The 20,625-nt window shown below is 33.0% G+C and overlaps 1 protein-coding gene across 1 annotated transcript in view; it reads right to left on the bottom strand.

Annotated features, from left to right (window-relative positions):
* The window catches only part of LOC114326243 (N-alpha-acetyltransferase 60), a 66,783-nt gene that overhangs the window by 8,305 nt on the left and 37,853 nt on the right, over positions 1–20,625 (bottom strand). Inside the window, exons 3-4 of the mRNA XM_028274552.2 lie at positions 18,733–19,041; positions 11,761–11,871 (exon numbers count right to left, since the gene is read on the bottom strand). Of these exons, the coding sequence (XP_028130353.1) occupies positions 11,761–11,871; positions 18,733–19,041 (420 nt within the window). The remainder of the gene's footprint in view (positions 1–11,760; positions 11,872–18,732; positions 19,042–20,625) is intronic.

Below are 20,625 nucleotides of genomic sequence, written 5' to 3'. Positions count from 1 at the left end.
GCCTTAATATTGTAATCTATCATGGCTTTCAGCATCTCCAGAAAGCAATATGGCCGAAATCCAAATAAAACTATTTGGTCTATCGACAGAGAATTGATAAGATCAAATGGTTTTATTTTATGCCTTGCCAAGAGCATATATCCTACAGAAAAGCAAGGTTACCTTGGAATTAAAACCGTTTAGTTTTAATGCTGCTGTCAATAATGCCACTCGGTTTTAATGTGAATCTAACCTAAAATCAAGGCGTCGCGCGTCGTAGTGCTGTGTGTGTTGTATTTTTCTTTTAAAATGACCAGTTCGTTTATTATTTTAAGTACTTGCGACATATTTCTTCCATACTAACTGGAACTCCACTTTTTACAACACACTACACCACTGTTTCGCTCTAAAACAAATGGCCGACCATTTTGGACATGAAAGAAGAGGGGATGGGTTTAGTTTTAGTGTTTCTAATAAGAAGCATAGTTTAGTCTATACGATAACCAAATTGATTCAGTTAAGAGCGTTTGGTTTTAATATAGCCTACTAATTGCTTTTAAGAAAGCAACTTCAAAGACAACTACAAAAATAGTTTTAAGGCATATGTTTTACTGACATAATAGTCTTGAGATCAAGTAGTTTTAATAATAGGTTTTATTAGTCATATTAGGAGAATCTTTAAAACTGTTTTAAAACGAAAAGGTAACAAACAAGAATCTAATAAAACCAAACAGTCCAGAAGTTCTTTATAAAACTGATTAGTTTTAAAGTGAACTGAGAATAAACCATTTTAAAACTACAATAAGACAAATTATCTATTAAGATTAATTAGTTTTATTTGATACTCTTATTAGATACTTTAGAACTAGTGACAAATGCTTAACAGTTTTAAAGTTCTGGAAGTATATCTACAAGGTAACTTTAAAACCATTATCTTCTTATTTAGCACAATAAAACCTTTATAAACCGAAAATAAAACTAAAATGTTTTTATTGTGCTACTTGGGATGCCACATGTCCATTTTCAATAAAAAATCTCTAAGAGTTTTCGATATATGGAAAAAATCGATTTTCATTTTGTAACTTCAAAGAGCTGTAATTTTTTATGTGCACATTTGTACTAAGGTAAGTAGGGGCTAAATGTGCAGTCACTCGAGCGTTATGGGGACCTATTGGGTTGTGAAAATTAGGTCCCAAAACCAAAAAAAGTTAAGTAAAGTTTTCCATTTTAGTAGAGACTTTGCATAATTTAATTTTCCATTTCCAACAATCGTTTTTTTCGATTATAGCTCCATCTATCCATAATTCGAAAAAATGTCTCGAATAAAAATTACTTATTTTTACGTGAGGAATCCAAATCTACAATAAAAAATGGGGGCTCCTATTTAAGATTTTGAAGTAACCCTCACCCCACCTCCATGGGGGTCGTGTTTAGTGCCATTCGATAGATTTTTCAAAAATATTGGATAAGTGTATTTTTCAGTTTTTCAATCTGATGTTCCATTTCGCGAAATATCGCGGGATTCGTATCTAAAATTTTAAATTTACCCCCCACCCCTCTCTGTGGGGAGTTGTGTTTGGTATCATTCGATAGATTTTTGAAAAATATTGAGCACGTATTTTTTAGTTTTTTGATCTGTCGTTCACTTCGCGAAATATTCGCTTTTTTCTTGTGAAACTTTGTGACTCGCCCATTTCCTTACGCCTCGCTCAAATCGTCAGATTTTTGAAATATACATTGTTTTGCATGTACTTAACTTAACCTATCTTAATCTGACGATTTCTAGTTTTTCTAATGATAGATTTTTTTTCGGTCCCCCATTAACGAACTTCCCTGTATTAAGAGCCAGTATATGGTACAGGTACATTTATAGGGTACAAGATTTCTCCCCATGTGATAATCTGACGCGCTCGGGTAACTGCAAAAATCCCCGCTTGGGCTCCCCTACCATAAGTTAGGTTCAATCGATCTATTTTTGGTCCCAGAATACGTGATTTAATTTATGACCTGCATTTTTGTTACACCATGTAGTTTTTTCCTCTCCTGTTAAATTTATCAAATATTCGTTATCACTTTACTTTAACTGTATAAATTCACTTGAAATTAAACGATCACATGAATTTATTTTTATTAAGAGGCTACAGTAGCGCATCATCAAAACGGAAAACGCGTTCCAAGATTGCGGGCCCGAGCCCAATCTGAGAAATATATGTTAGTATGTGGAAATTACTCTATAACTAAATACCATATTAAAAAACAAGCCTGTACCGCCATTAAGAAGAACAAAAAAATACACTTTCTTCAAATAAACTTTTTTATCCCATGCCTAGATTTTGTGTCATATTGGAACTACTAAAATGTTTTATCTCTAACAAGAAATCGAACATATTATAAATAAATAACTGATTAGTCAACATAGAGAAATAGTCACTGTCATTTTGACAAACCTGCGTCAGATTTCTAAGTGTAATAGCACGATTCTCTTATCTGTACTGTTATCTGTATCGATATCTGTTCAGTGCAGTAGTGTATTATTTTAAGAATTCGTTAATGTTGATCCATACGGAAGTAGTATTTATTTTATAATTAATTTATTATATTTTTGTGTAAAAGAACTAAGTTCTTGGACTATTTGAAAAAAAAATAGATTATTGTCAATTGTGAGTTTTACTTATAGGTAAGTATATTTACGTAAAAATATTTAGAATTCTAATGCGAGTATATAAAATTTAAGAAGAATTTTTTATTCTAAAAATATTATCAATAGTTTAAAAAAATGGGAAAAGTTCATGTAAAGTTATATTAAAAAAAAAGGGTGAAACTAAATAGTTAGAGTGCTTTTGGCGCTATTTGAACTAAATAAAATAAGACGGATCTTGCTTCGCTTCACAACGAAATGACTATTTATTATTATTTGGTGGAAATACCTATGTTAAAATTTTCACCCATTTTGGTTTATTTTTATAAATATTTATTTACTAATAATAAAATTGTTATCTAGTACTTCCATTTAACCATCTAAAATATTGATCTTAGATAATGTCAAATATTGCCACTGTTGCGAAAGTTTCGCAGAACTTTCGTTTCGAAAAAGGGTATGATACTATCTCCCGAAGTTATATTGATGAGGCGCTACTGTAGGTTCTTAATTTTATTATATTATAAAAATATCCCTAGATTTTTTCCGATGTGTTTAGTATAATCTACTGAAATAATATTCCCGTGACTTTGACCCGGTCAGGTATCTGACAATTTTTTGGAGTTTGATGGACCTTGATAACCCATGATGTGCACCATGATGTGCACCGGTGCACCAACAACACAGATGCAATCAGAATCAAAACGGTCTTTATCAAGGTCATTTTTGATGACGACCTCAATTAATATTGAAGGATTATCAGCAGATAAAGAAGACCTATTGTCTAATATGTGCAGAGAACATGGTGTCGATGTTCTACTGGTTCAAGAAACCCATAGAGGTACTGCAAGCCGCAGACCAAGGATTCGGGGTATGAAGCTTATACTGGAGAGACCACACGACCAATATGGTAGTGCAGTCTTCGTCAGACCAGATATCGACGTAGCTTCCACATCTCTAACAGATCAAAATGACATAGAGATCCTCACAGTGCAGATGTGTAACTCCACGTACAGTACAGTAACGTCAGTCTACAAACCACCAAACACTGACTTTGCTTTTGAGGAACCGAGTAACTTCCAATCACAGCAAATCAAATTCGTACTGGGTGACTTCAACTGTCACAGTGTCGCGTGGGGTTATAACGAAACAGATTCCAATGGCGAAGAACTAGAAAAATGGGCTGAAAGCATGAACCTAAAATGGATTCACGATCCAAAAGAACCTGCGTCGTTGCAACAGCGGAAGATGGCGCAGAGGTTACAACCCAAACATTATATTTGTCAGCGAAAGAATTGGAGACCAGGTGACAAAAATCGTTGGAAGCGCCCTTCCAAAGACACAGCACAGACCAATAATTTGTCTTTCCAACGCGGCAATCAGATACGAAATTTTTCCTTTCAAGAGAAGGTTCAACTTTACTAAAGCAAAATGGGAAAAATTCTCTGAAGCATTGGATCAAGAAGTTTCCCAGCTAGAACCTTGCCCTGATTCATACGATAAATTTGTAGAAATCGTAAGGCAAATATCACGGAAATTTATCCCTAGAGGTTGTCGAATTGAGTACATAGCGGGGCTCAATGAAGAATCTAAACCCCTACTTAAAAAATATGAACAGCTATATGAAGAAAACCCTTTCTCGGAAGCAACAATACAGGCTGGGGAGGAAATGTTGCATGCGATATCCGCCAACAGAACGGAAAGGTGGTGCAAGCTGGTCACGAGTCTGGACATGAAACAAAACAGCAGACGTGCCTGGAAGCTGATTCGGAATCTTGGCAACTATCCCGCTGCTCCGGCAGTCAACATAACAGAAGTCACACCCGATCAGATAGCCCATCGTCTTCTAATGAACGGTAAGACATCAAGAAAGAACAAGGTGAGAGCTCAACGGAATATCGACGAAGAAAGAGATGTTCTAGGTACCTCTTTTTGCCTAGAGGAGATGAGACTAAACTTTGGACTAAAAACCGTAGAGTAGCTCGTAAAAATGATGAATTGCTGCATCCGTATATTACAAATCCCCAAAATCTGGAGGAAAGCTAGAGTGGTAGCCCTCTTAAAACCAGGGAAGGGTCCGGCGGATACAAAGAGTTTTAGACCTGTCTCTCTTTTGTGCCACCTTTTCAAGGCATTTGAAAGAATGATACTGAACCGGATCGCTGAATATGTGGAGACTAAAATAATTATTCCAGAACAAGCAGGATTCAGACCCGAAAAGTGCTGCTGCAGTCAAATTCTTAATCTCACCCAACATATTGAAGATGGTTTTGAACGGAAAGAAATAACAGGAGTAACGTTCATAGACCTAACTGCCGCCTATGACACAGTTAACCATCAATGGCTACTCGCAAAACTATACGAAACTACAAAGGATTTCCGGCTAACAAGGTTAGTGAAATGTCTCCTCCAGAATAGACGCTTCAAGAACAGTCGGTGGAGGGACCAAAAGAATGGGCTACTACAGGGAAGTGTCCTCGCGCCAATTCTATACAACATATACACCAACGATCAACCCAACCTTCAATGAAGTCGAAGTGAAACTGACAGATGCCCTGGGAGACTTAGCTCTATACTACGATAAAAACCATCTGAAACCCAATCCCACAAAAACCCAGGTATGTGCTTTCCACCATAGAAACAAGCATGCCCGAAGGCCGCTGGAGGTGGAATGGTCAGATGCTGGAACACAACGAGACGCCAAAATACCTTGGCGTCCTTCTGGATAGAACTCTGTCTTACCGATACCACTGTCAAGATGTCAAGAAGAAAGTAAGTGCCAGAAATAATATCATCCGGAAGCTAACTAATACAAAATGGGGAGCACACCACACACTCTCCGCACTTCTGCCTTAGCATTATGTTTTTCGGCCGCGGAGTTTGGAGCACCAGTATGGGCAAACTCTGCTCGCGCAAAGAACATCGACGTGGCTCTAAATGAAACGGTTCGTATAATATCGGGTTGCCTGAAGCCTCACCTATCGAAGAGGTATACCCCATAGCTGGAATTGCTCCACCACCTATCAGGAGGAAGATCACGTCAGAGGTAGAACGAAAAAAGCAGGAGACGGACCGAAGACACCCCTTATATGACCACCAAACTCAGCCAAGCAGACTAAGATCTCGGAAAAGCTTCCTGAAAACATCAAGATCCATCCCCGAAGCGCCAGAGAGGCGCCAAATACACCTATGGCAAGCGTTAGCTACCGTGACACATTTTCCTCCCTCGGAGGAAATGGCTGCTGGACACAATTTACCGTATCCGACTTGGAAAGCGCTAAACAGACTAAGAATCGGCGTTTCACGTTGTGCCAGTAACCTGAAAAAATGGGGATACCAAGAGGACGATACCTGCGATTGTGGCGCGGTTCAGACCAGCCGGCATCTACTATCATGCACAGAGATGAGAGAGACCTGCACAGAAGAAGACTTAATTATAGCAAATGAGAGGGCCATCTATGTGGCCAACCATTGGAAATACAGAATTTAAAGTTGTTGGTGTTCCGGACACGGAAAGTAAGTAAGTACCCATGATGTTTCATGCAGCGGGTTCAGCAGCAACTTACAGCAAAAACATTGCAATTTTTTGCTTCTAAACATATAGAATAAAACATTCAGTTCGCTGGGGGTTTTGCCTAGATAAGTTGACGTGTTATGGAATGCAATTTTTAGATTCCTCCAGTCAGTTCATTTATGGTCTTTGCTTTGCTAAATTATAGGAAGCACAGATTTGGCTGAATCTTGAATTGATGTGAACCGTGAGAAATCTTCGGATTTCTACTGTATTTAGAATAACTTTTTTGATATAGCCGATAAAGTAGCACCCGAAAAATTATTTTAAACTGTTTGTACTTTGCCCAGTGTATGTTATTTTTATCATTTTTAAATAAATGTATACGACATTCCGGGATGTGCTGGATAGCTTCATTTTTTGGAGAAATTCCCCTGACGATGATCTGAAAGCGAAAGTACTTTATTATAAAGTCTGCTTTATTTTCAGTCCTGCAAAGTTTTGAAAAATTGCAATTTTTTGCGAAAGCTGGATTGCAAAAATTATTTTGCAAAATCTATTGAACCGATCTTAATGAAATTTATAGTATTGTTTTATTATATCATAAAGTTTTTCTGGGTGAAATATGAATGTCCTAAGTATAGCAAAAAAGGTAGAAAAAAGTAAAATGCGAATACTTGTTTTCTATGTTTTTTTCGCAATTATTGCTATTTTGCAACAAGGGTGACAATTTTTAAAATTTTTAACCAATCCTCTCTTGTAGGAAATTTAATTACGCAACTTTTATGTCAGTGCAACTTTTCTCGGAAATGAATACTTTTAAAGTTATGTATAATCAAAAAACGAATTTTTTCTTCAGTTTTTGACATTTTGATTATTTAAACAATGTTCCGGACCTTTTTGAGTGGGAGGATAACTCAATTATTATTATAGGAGTTATTTCCAAGCAATTTCTACAAAAAAATATGAGTCACCTCCTAACTTCCAAAATGTACTCATATTTTTACAGATGCGCTATGGACTAGAGCTTGATATCTGCCTTTTCTTTGTAATTATATTCGAGCATTCAACCGTATCTTATTAAAAAAAATTAAGTCATATATCGTTACTATAAAGACAAAAGATTGAATAGTCTTTTGAAAATCTGTAATACCCTCTTTACACCAACAATAAATTGATGAAGAAATTGACCAAGTTCTTCAAGGTCAAATTTGACGTGTACAAAACATAATTTTACATCCAATTTTGCCGTGAATGAAAAGAAAATGAAGGAATTTGATTAAATAGAGCATGCTCTATTATAGCACATGTTTTATTTCGTCAAATTTCTTCATTTTCGCGGTAAAATCACAGAACAGTTTTGATGACCTGTGGTTAAAATTGGATGTCAAACTGTGTTTTGTACCACAAACATGCCACAAACCATACATTTTGTACACGTCAAATTTGGCCTTGAATAAATTCGTCAATTTCTTGATCAATTTATTGTTGGTGTAAAGCGGGTATAATAAAATGACAGAATATTTAACCCTTTCAGCGCCGGTGAAATATTTCCTGCCTTATCGTCTGTGCCGTCAGAAATAATTTGCGTCCGCGTCACCGGAGCTGAAAGGGTTAAACACCTAACGTATGTCCTAAAAGTTTTGGCACAACATATTTATCAAATTATTTTGTTAATGAAGAAATTTATTTAAACACTAACTAGTTATCATAAATTTCAACTCAATGCTTAACTAAACTATACTATCAAATTATGTGGAGTGGCCGATTCTTCTCTACTAAACGCAAATTTCTTCGAGTGTCTTTCATAAGGTCCTGTAGGGCAGTCAATGAGGGTATTTGGCTCCGAATTCCATCCTATTACACCGATTTACTTGATATTTTCACAGTAAGTAGGAAATAGCTCAAAAACAAAGTCTACCCTATGCCGATGTGCGCTTTTATCTTAGGGTGGTTCCCACCCCTTCTCGGGGGGTGAAAAATGTTTTGGTTAACATTAGAGTTGGGTTAGAGAACCCAATTTTAAGCAAAAACTGTTCTATAATTATTTTTTAAAAACTCAACACTTTTTGAGTTATTCGTGGTTGAAAATTGGCCATTTTCATTGAAAAATGACACCTTTTCGCAAGGATTTTTGCGAGTACCTTAAAAACTATGCATCTAACAAAAAACTATATAAAATATTTCTGTAGGTCATAAAAAAACAAAGAGATTCGTTCCTTCACAAATCTTCTAGTTAAAATACAAAGAGGGATATGGGAGGTAAGAAGAGTTTGATTTTTTGCTGCATGATCAAATCGATGTATTCAACTTGAAATAACAGAGACACTGTCGATTTTAGGTGTATAATGATACTAATAACTTTTGTAGTGCTTGAAAAGACCTTTAAAATAAGCAATACTAAATGTCGATTACATTCAAACTAAGCGAGATATTCTGCAAAAAAGTTGATGACTAATGTATTTTAAGAAGAAATGAGAAGTGTATTTAACCCCTCATCCATCAAAATTTAAATACATCGTTTTCCTTCTACAATACTTTTTATTATAGTGTTATTTCTATGTTCAAAAAGTTGAACTGGATTAAAATGAATGGTTTTTGAAAAAAATAAGATCAAATTATAGAGCGCATTTTTAAATTTTCTTAAAAATCTTCCTTTTCCTTCATGTAACTCGAAAAGGATAAGAGATACGAAAAAAAGATACCTCACAAAAATGTAGGGCTTTTTCACATAAAAATTTCCTTTTTATTTTTCATTACTGTATCTCTTATCATTTTCAAGTTACATAGAGAAAAAGGAAGACTTTTAAGAAATTTTAAAAATGCGCTCTATAATTTGATCATTTTTATTCAAAAACCATTCATTTTAAACCCGTCCAACTTTTTGAACATAGAAATAACACTATAATAAAAGGTATTGTAAAAGGAATACATTTACATTTTGGTGGATGGGGGTTAAAATTACTTCTCATTTTTTCTTAAAATACATTAGTTATCAATTTTGTTTGCAGCATATCTCGCTTAGTTTTAATGTAATGGGCCTTTAATGAAGCTTATTTTAAAGGTCTTTTCAAGCACTACAAAAGGTATTAGTAGCATTAAACACCTAAAATCGACCGTTTCTCTGTTATTTCAAGTTGAATACACCAATTTGAGAATGTACCAAAAAACAAACTATTTTCACCTACCATATCTCTTTTTGTATTATAACTAGAAGTTTTATGAAGGCAAGTGTCTCTTTGTTTTTTTTATAACCTACAATAATGTTTAATATAGTTTTTTTAGTTAGATGCATAGTTTTTAAGGTATTCGCAAAAACCGTTCGAAAAGGTATTATGTTTCAATGAAAATGGCCAATTTTCAACCACGAACATCTCAAAAAGTATTGAGTTTTCAAAAAAAAATATAGAACAGTTTTTGCTTAGAATTAGGTTCTCAAGCGAATTCCGTGGTAATTTTAACCAAAAAATTTTCCACCCCTAAGAAGGGGTGGGAACCACCCCCAAGATAAAAGCACACATCGGCATAGGGTAGACTTTGAATTAGGAGATAAGTAGAGGCTGAAAATCCGTGCAGTAGGATAGAATTCGGAGGTAATATCCTATTCTTGCTCCCATTGACTGGCGTACTGGGCGGAATTGAGATCAATTTCTATTGGTTGTTCGTAAATTCGCCGTCTTAATGGTACTTCACCTTGGGCTTCCCAGCCTCTATGATAAAATTTCCTAGACAATAAAACCCAAAAATCGACTATTGGGCGAGCCTGTGGTAAGTTTGGAGGATTATCGTTTTTTGGTAGAAAGGGAATTTGGTGTTGAAGAAGCCAGTTTTGGGTATCTCTTGAGTAATAGTAGGTCTGAAAGAGTTGCGCTTGAGAGTATTTGGGGCACTTGCGTCTCCTCCGATATTTAAAACCATCCCTTCTCAATTACAACTATATCGTACTCTTAGAAGATCTGTATTGACGAGCCAATCTTCTAGTTTCCATTCCAAGCTGGTATTTTGCTCTTCTCACCAATCTCACTGACTTCTGTGCAGTAAATGCACGTGGTCTTCCTCATTTTGGTAGACACACCCATGGTACTCCCTGCTCCCACTCCGTTATTGCTCTATAATTGGTTCTGCGTGAATTGTTATCATTCTGAAATATTCGACAGATTTCAGCTTTGAGTATTGAGTACCCGCCTAACCAACTTGTAGATAGTTTTTCTTATTTCTAATTGACACTACATCTTAAAGCGACAACATCAAAATAAATAAACCTTAACTGACAGTAGACAATGTAAACAAACTTCTGTTTCTAAAAGCAACTTGATATTATTCTGTTTTTGTTAAAAGTAAAGCCAATGCATTTTGTGCCATAACTTATAGGACATATTATACTCCGTCTAATATACTTACCGTTGCACGTCATCCGCGTCATAGCCCGTGACGTCACATGATACCAACACGAAATATTTAAAGTTTGTTCCAACTCGATACAAACCCGTTCTTGAATCGTTACGCATATGCGCAATAACGAATAATTATGCACAGTAACACATTTTTTGTTACTGCGCATACTCGTAACCGTTTAAGAACGGTTTTTGTGACGGGTTGGAACAGATCTTTAGGCTGTAGGTGTGTTCTTTTTTTACAATAATTTTGCCGAGTACACTGGAATTACAGCCACTAGACATATTTTATTATATACGCGTAGAAATAATATTTGAAGATTTCTATTAATGTTAACTTAAAGAAATACACAATAATATGTTTCATTTAATTTGTATAAATGGATTATAAAGCGTTTTTATGAAGCACATTTGTTCAGAACACACTGTAACTGTAATTGAACGAAGGTGATATTTTAGCATAAATTGGTAACACCTATTTGACAGTTGCGGTGATGACACTTCATATTTGTTTTTATTCTTTACTATAAGTATTTGTTTTATTATATTTACTGTTTTTATTATTTACTTTAACGTAAGATTATAATGTTGTTCTGAAGCTATTTCCTTGTGGCATTTTTATAATTAAGTATTTTCGATGGGAAATAAGCCACAATTTTACTAAAAAATGAATTTATTAACGTTTCGACGCCCGGTGTCGTTGTCAAAATACAAAATAATACTAAATAAACAAAAATGTTGTTGCTTAGTAAAAAATTCTTCTAATAATGTATTTAATCTGACTCATTTATATCGGCAATTCAGGCATGTATTAATAAATTAAACGTTAATAAATTCATTTTTTTAGTAAAATTGTGGCTTATTTCCCATCGAAAATACTTAATGTAAGATTATAACTTAATTCTTGTTGTCTATTTCTAAAGTATTTATTTATTTACATTGAATATTAATTTGTTTTGTTGTATAATCCACGTTTGCAATAACTATGTTTTCTATTTGATTTAAAATGGATTCAGGATTTTTTTATACTTTGGCAACTATGTCAACTTTGATCTCTGACGTAGATAATGACGTGCAACGGTAAGCATATTAGACGGACTGTACGTTACAAATAAGAAAATCGGAAAACTGAATGGTTTAAAAATTTTATATTCAACTTCAATAATATACAATTTAATAAATAATAAAGTTTTGTTGACTAGCAATGTATAGCATAAAAGATTTTTGAAAAAGGATATTATATCGTCCAAGGTGGATGGCCTCCATTTATATATAAAACATACATAAATCCATCTTTACATTTTCCTTTGATAGAATAGTAATATGGTAGAAATCTATGTAACCTAAATCTGAAAACAAAAAAATAATTTAACTACAATAAACTCGCAGAGTAGTGAACTGGTTAGTCTCAGAAGATTATGCCAAGATTATGCACAAACAACTGCACTGCGTGTCTCTGAAGTACAAAATTAGAATTACACAAAATAAAAATAAATACGGGGGTCGGCACAAGTTAGGCAACGCTCTCTAAAAAACGGCATAAGTTCGGCAACGCTCATAAGTCTGGCAAAACTGTCGAAAAAGATTAAAACGAAGCATATTCGTGCTTCAGACACTTGAGTCGGTGTCATGATAGTACGTGGGCGTCGAGCTACGTGGCATGTGTGCGTGAGTACCTTAAGGCCATCGGTACATAATTCGCAAATATTTTACGGGTATCCCTACTTTTTATGTCTTTACACGGCAAATTACGTGTAGTAAAATTCACACTGGTATGGATATGTTTACTAAAATTTCATTCTACTTGAAAATGTCATCATGAATTTAAAGAGATGGCTTTTGAATGTTCTTGGATAACTGTTATTTTTATAATTGCAAATTATTAATTCAGTTAATAAATGTGATAATTTTTTCACTAACTATGTATTCAGTGATTGTAATAATTTATATGTACAAGAAAAACTAATACTCAATCGAGAAAAGAGGAAAAGTGTTTAAGTGATTTTTTAATAATATATTGTTACTATGGAACGCTTACAATTTTGAACATCTTTAACAACAAAAAACTTGGATCACAGAATATATTATCCTGATTATTCTCTGCTTGGATCTTCCACAAATAATACACAGTAAATAACTTTTTATTAAGTTCACGTCTTAAATAAATTATTTATCAAATACACTATACAGGTTGTTTCATTAATAATTGTCCATATAGTAACTGGAGAAACCTTAGCACAAAATACGAAGATTTAACCTAAAACACTTAAATAAAATGTGGTTCCTTACTGAGTTACAGGGTGTTTTATCTAAAAATTTAAAAATTATTTTTGCTCAGCAATTTAAAACTATTCGACGTATCTTTTTCATACTTGGAAGGAAGTATACGTACTATACAAGCTACTAAAATATGTTAAACAAACGTTTTGGCTATTACCAGAGGCGTACGACGGGGGAAATTGAATGGTTGACCCTTTCCAAATTCTACGCCACTGGCAAAATTGCTATTTTAGTTCAATTTTTGGATTCTCCAATACTATCCAGGAAAATAATGTACTCTTCATTCGTAACGATAAAGTCATTAGTTTTCGAGATATTTGAAGTTAAAAATGAAATGACACGGTTATTTTGATCAGTGTATTGTGTCGCTTTATTTTTAATTTCAAATATCTCGAAAACTAATCATTCTATCGTTACGAATAAAGAGTACATTATTTACATAAAAACTATTGCAAAATCAAAAAATTACACTAAAATAACAATTTCGTTAGTGGCGTAGAATTTGGGAAGGGTCAACCAGCCACTATCCCCTGTCGTACGCCTCTGGTAGTAGCTAGAAACGTTTATTTATCTTAATTTAGTAGGGTGTACAGTATCTACACTTTCTGACAAGTATGAGAAGGATATGCCAAATAGTTTTAAAGTACTGGGTACAAATAATTTTTATATTTTAATCATATGAATCATATCATAAATTAATCAAAATAACTGTGCCGTTTCAACTTAACTTCAAATATCTCGAAAACCTAATGACTTTATCGTTACCAATGAAGAGTATATTATTTAAGTAGAAAGTATTGTAGAATCTAAAAATGGCAATAAAATAGTAATTTCTCCAGTGGCGTAGAATTTGAGAAGGGCCAACCATTCACCATCCCCTGTCGTACGCCTCTGGTAGTAGTTAGAAACGTTTGTTTATCATAATTTCGTAGAGTGTCTAGTAGTTGCACTTTCTGCCAAGTATGAAAAGGATACGTCGAATAGTTTTAAAATGCTGAGCAAAAATAGTTTTTAAATTTTTAGATAAAACACCCTGTAACTCAGTAAGGAACCACATTTTATTTAAGTGTTTTCGGTTAAATCTTCGTATTTTGTGATAAGGTTTCTCCAGTTACTATATGGACAATTATTAATGAAACACCCTGTATATCAATATTATTTAATCAACAACTCAAAATATTCCCGATGCCATGTCAAATATTTAAAATTGTCACTGATTGTCACTGCCTGACTGACAGTATGCTGACAATATTCTTGTCGACTGAGTGCGTTGTATGACAAAGATAGATTTGGAAATATTACCACGGACATTGTGTTTCATTTTTTTCGAATCCTGAAAAAACCAATAAATATTTTTGAAAAATTTAAACGCAGAATGAAACACTATATTATTACCGAGGGCCGAAAGTCCCTTAGAATAAATAAAAAGTTTATTTTGAATGAGATATTTTAAATTAAATATCACACTAAATTTTCTCTTAGTTTTTCACCCCTGTAACTTATTAAAATAAACATTATAGAAGTTCTCAGGGACTTTCGGCCCTCGCCAATAACGTAATCTTTCATTCTGTGTTTAAATTTTTCAAAAATACTTATTAGTTTTCTCAGGATTCGAAAAAAATGAATTCCCATTTGAATAGCATTGCAGCCGAAAATACGTACCCATCCTCTTAATGTTCATTTTGTAGAATGGATAGGCAGACGAGGAATCGTTGAGTGGCCCACACAATCATGTGACCTGACACCCTGTGATTTCTTCCTGTGGGGTCTTCTCAAGAACGGCGTTTTTGCAAGAGGACGCACCCTACCCGGCCTCCGAACTGCAGTTGAAGAAGAATTTGAAATCTTCGCGGACATGTTGATGTGCTTCGCCGGACCTGCATCTCCGTTGTGAAACGTTGCAATAAATGCAAAATGCATTAATCAAAATGGGCATTAATTTGAACACTTACAGTAACCGTTTTTCGAACCCCATTTGTAATTTCTTTGAATAAATTCATTTTGACGCTAAATTTTTTCTTTTAAGAGGATGGGTACGTATTTTCGGCTGCAATGCTATTCAAATGGGGATTCATTTTTTTCGAATCCTGAGAAAACTAATAAGTATTTTTGAAAAATTTAAACGCAGAATGAAAGATTACGTTATTAGCGAGGGCCGAAAGTCCCTGAGAACTTCTATAATGTTTATTTTAATAAGTTACAGGGGTGAAAAACTAAGAGAAAATTTAGTGTTATTTTTAATTTCAAATATCTCATTCAAAATAAACTTTTTAATTTAATCTAAGGGACTTTCGGCCCTCTGTAATAATTTAGTCTTTCATTCTGCGTTTAGATTTTTCAAAAATATTTATTGGTTTTTTCAGGATTCGAAAAAAATGAACACAATGTCCGTGGTAATATTTTCCAAATCTATCTTTGTCATACAACGCACTCAGTCGAATAGAATATTGTCAGCACATTGTCAGTCAGACACTGATAATCAGTGACAATTTTAAATATTTGACATGAATCGGGAATATTTTGAGTTGTTGATTAAATAATATTGATATATAGTGTATTTGATAAATAATTGATTTAAGACGTGAACTTTATAAAAAGTTATTTATTGTCTATTATTTATGGAAGATAGAAGCAGAGAATACATCAAGATATAACGTTCAAAATTGTAAGCGTTCCATAGTAACAATATATTATTAAAAAATCACTAACACTTTTCCTCTTTTCTCGATCGAGTATTAGTTTTTGTTGCAGGTACATATAAATTTATTACAATCACTGAATACATAGTTAGTGAAAAAAATATCAGTAGTAATTGCACAAGAGCTCTAAAATTCTATATTAATTTTAGATATCGAGTGCAATTTGTTGCGATTATTTCATGAATAAAACTGTTCAAAACCAAAATTTTATTGTAATTTATTTATGTAAGTACAAATTAGTACAATTAAACACACAGTTGTTATAAATCTTTGACGGATGAAAGTCATCACTTTTATAATTTTTAAAACATTAATTGTCATTAATGTCACTGAATGTAATTTTTCATAGCAACGAAGGGCATCTGACGTAATATACTTGACGACGGGAAATTATCAAAAATTATCAGTTTAATTTTGATTTCTGTAATATATGTTGAGATTATGCTGTGATTTAAGCTGGGTTAAGGTAATTTATTGGTGTACATTATAGCGGGGGTGATGTATGTTGGGATTGTGCTGTGATTTAAGCTGGGTTAAGGTAATTTATTGGTGTATATGAAGTCGGAATTAATTTATGTTAAGATTGTGCTGTGATTTAAGCTGGGTTAAGGTAATTTATTGGTGTATATGAAGTCGGAATTAATTTATGTTAAGATTGTGCTGTGATTTAAGCTGGGTTAAGGTAATTTATTGGTGTATATGAAGTCGGAATTAATTTATGTTAAGATTGTGCTGTGATTTAAGCTAGGTCAAGGTAATTTATTGATGTATGTTATAGTTGGGGTAATGTATGTTGGGACTATGCTGTGATTTAAGCTAGGTTAAGGTAATTTATTGGTATACATTATAGTTGGGGTAATGTAAATTGAAATTGTGCTGTGATTTAAGCTAGGTCAAGGTAATTTATTGATGTATGTTATAGCGTGAGTAATGTATATTGAAATTATGCTTTGATTTAAGCTAGGTTAAGGTAATTTATTGGTATACATTATAGTTGGGGTAATGTAAATTGAAATTATGCTGTGATTTAAGCTAGGTCAAGGTAATTTATTGTGTGCTATTGGTCAGAATCTCCTATGAATGAAATAATCACATTTATTAACTGAATTAATAATTTGCAATTATACAAAAAATAACAGTTATCCATGAACATTCAAAAGCCATCTCTTTAAGTTAGTTATGACATTGTCAAGTAGAATGACATTCTAGTAATATTTACATATCCATATCAGTGTGAATTTTACTAGACGTAATTTATCATGTAAAGACAGAAAAGGTAGGGATAGCCGTAAAATATTTGCGAATTATGTACCCATGGCCTTAATGCAAATTTGTTGCCTGACTTATGCCGACCTCTGTATAAGCAATAATTTTTATAATTATATATTTTACAAATAAAATCTGGCCTCACAGAATTATGAAATTTTAAAAAAAATTCAACATTGTGTCCTAAACCTAAACATTGAAATAAATTATGCCAATATTTTTTAAATTGGACTTAATAATAATTAAACTTTTATAAAAAAGAAGTTCTGTTAATACCACGTTTTTATTATTTATAGGACACAATATAAAATTATAAACTACACTTGAGAGCAAAAAAATCGGGTCACTCGATGAATTATACACGTTTGATGTCTCGGATTTTCTAAAACTGTTGTCCGATTTGAGTGAAGGCTACAATCGAGTTTTAATTTCAATATTTTATCTATGCTACAATATTCCACAGAGTGTTCCGCACTTTAAGGAAAAAAACACAGTATGATTGTTACACCCGGTATAAAATGACATTTACCTGTCTAGCGAATATATTATTACATTGATATTCTTAAATAATAAGGCTATAACATACAAAAAAAAATCGCTCAAATCGGACAACAGGTTTAGGAAATTCGAGACATCAAACGTGTATAATTCATCGAGTGACCCGATGTTTTTGCTCGAAAGTGTATTTTGTTGTTTCAATTCCTATGTCATGAAAGAATTTTGTAATCGATTTTAAACTCATATAAATCAAAGAAAATGTTTAAAATGGTAAAAAATTAATGAACCATGTTTCTACAGAATAATAAGTGTGATAATAAGCTGTTATTATATTATAATAACCATAACTGTGTAACCTTCATGTAGCTCATATTATATTAACTTATTATTTTTATTATATTAACTTAATAAAACATGAAATACTAATAATATGCTAATTAAAGTAAACTAAAAAAATAAATAAAATGGGTAACAGCCGGGTTTGAACCGAGGAACTCTTAATCTGCAGTCGAATGCTCTACCACTGAGCTATATCCGCTCTTTACTAACGTACTTTACAAAGGGATCTAAATGTCATTGCATTATTTGCATTTAAAATGGCTTAAAATTCAAAATAAAACTCAATGCATCCGTGTAAAAACTGTTGAATATTGCATTGTCATCGAGTTGAGCTATTCTGAAAATTTCAGATGTCTAGCTAGTCGGGAAGTGTGTTTAAAAACGATTGCAAGATTTTTTTGGACACAGTGACAAAGAACCAGTGAAGTACCTATATAAAAAGGTTTTAAAAAAAGTAAAAATATTGCAGATTTCGTTGGTGTGGTGACCCTTTCAATTAATATCTAATAGGACCCTCTGCTTTTTAATACTGCCTGTACTATTCTAGCGAGGCTCAGGCACAGCGATCATATAAAAAGCTGATCCAAAGCTTGCAACTCTTCTCTTAGACCTCAGAAAGAACTTCGAGTGTCCCTAGCTGGGATCATGAAGATTACGCTGTCATTGGAAACGATTCCAGATTTGTTTGACCGGATTAATGTCTGGTGAACGAGGAGGAAAGTCCATACGAGTAATACAAAGCTTTTCTAGAGTTAAATTTACAGTTTCTCAGTGAAGTCGAATGTTGTCATCTTCAAGAACACAATTTGGACCAAACTGAAGAATAAATAATCTAACAATCGGATGTCTGAGACTATTCATTGTTTGCTTGCCAAAAAGCTTCGTGCAATGCATAGATACAAATGCACTGCTCAAGTTTGAAAATAGATAATAAAATATCTAACAATAGCAGCGGCAAAATACGTAAGCGTGAGCCACATTCGTTATTCACTAGTAATGTCAACCCGCCTTATTAGATGTAAATGAAGTTACAGAACTTTAGAAACAGAACCATACTGGAATAGTACGGATCAAACAGGTATGTATTTATATTGATAGATAGAAGTACGAAATATGAAATTGACTTACTTTTTCTGTTCGTAAAACATAATGGCAGCCGAATTCGTTGTCAATACGTGTAGAAACACCGCTTTGACTCTTCGCCTTTCAGGAGTTACGAGTTGTTTCAGTAAAGAGTCAAGTAGCAATGAGGCGATACCATTCCTTCGATATTCTTTGAGTACTCCCAGCGACAGAATGTACGCTATTTCTGAATCGGACAAGGACTTTGCCAAAATGCCCTTGTCTTCGTCATTTAAATTTTCGTACGCTTTGATTTTTGCAACGATCAAACCGATTATTTGATGGTTGTAGACGGCAGCTAACGAGTAAAATTTACTGTAACAGAAAAATACATAATATAATTACATTCTAAATAGACCAGGGCGCATCTGTAAAAATATTAGTACATTTGGACTTTGAGAGGTGACTCAATTTTTTTGCAGAAATTGCTTGAAAATAACTCAAATAATAATATTTGAGTTATCCTCCCTCTCAAGGTCCGGAACACTGTTTAAATAATCAAAATGGCAAAAAATGAAGGAAAAATTCGATTTTTTTTATTATTGATTACAACTTTAAAAGTATTCATTTCCGAGAAAAGTTGTACAAACATAAAAGTTGCATAATTAAATTTCCTACAATATAGAATTATTTAAAAATTTAAAAAATATTCACCCTTGTTGGAAAATAGCAATAATTGCGAAAAAACCATACAAAAACAAGTATTCGCATTTTACGTTTTTCAACCATTTCTGCTAAACATAGGACCTTTATATTTCACACAAAAAAACTTTATGATACAGTAAAACAATACTGTAAATTTCATTAATATTGGTTCAATAGATTTTGCAAAATAAATTTTGCAATCCAGCTTTCGCAAAAAAATTTATGTTTTCAAAATGTTACAGGACTGAAAATAAAGCAGATATTGTCCTTTTCATGAGCATTTTTCAGTGCGTAACAAATTATAGGAAAAAGGGTAAGTCCGTGATAATACACATTTATGACATTTATTCTAACATGACATTTTAGTTAAATCTGACAGTTGTCACATTTTATTTTCAATTTGGAATAAAAACAAATCAAATGTGTTTCTTGCATTTATAAAATGGTATTTTCTTTGATTTGTATAGTCTTATAAATTATACAGATTATATTTGTAATAGTATTATCTAATTAAAAAAAATATTTTTTTATTATGGCGCCATCTATCGACAACTAGAATAATCACCGAACTAGAATAATTACCAAAGTAATCACCGACGTGCCTTTTTTTCTGTCATATACAATATAATGCGTTAGAAAGAAATCGAAAAACTGTGACGCACTGAAAGATGATCATGAGATAAAGAATAGCAAGTTGAAATTTTTTTTGCTTATAGAAGTGTACTGTACCTTTCATTTGTAATTTGTAAAATTAAAATCGATTAAATACGACGGCGTCAGGATTTTTTTTAAATAAACATTAATTATTGGTGCTACACGCAGGACAGCGGATAGTTTGCTCTGATTGGGCATTCCAATGACCTTTGATAATGATTGATACATTTTAATTTTTATTACATTTCGATATATATAAATAAATTTGTTTATTGCAAAATAAAAACACATACTCTATCCTTTGAAATAATACTATTTTTAGCAAAAACTTTCTTTGTTCATATATTTTAACTTAGAGAATAAAAGTTTATTATTTTTAAACATATGTAAATGTTTAAACAATATTTCACAAACAGTAATAAAATTAGTTTGATTTTTGTTGGATTAAAATATTAAAATACAACAAAATATAGAGTAAGAAAATAATATATTAGATAAAGATTGGAAGAAATTTTGGTGGAAATCAACTTGTGGGAATCGAACACCGCTGTCCTGCGCGTAGCACCAAAAATTAATGTTTATTTAAAAAATTTCCTGACA

This window comes from Diabrotica virgifera, chromosome 7 (assembly GCF_917563875.1).
Source record: "Diabrotica virgifera virgifera chromosome 7, PGI_DIABVI_V3a".
Lineage (NCBI taxonomy): Eukaryota > Metazoa > Arthropoda > Insecta > Coleoptera > Chrysomelidae > Diabrotica > Diabrotica virgifera.
The sequence above is the reverse complement of the archived record's forward strand: the minus strand, read 5'-3'. Positions and strand labels throughout refer to the sequence as shown.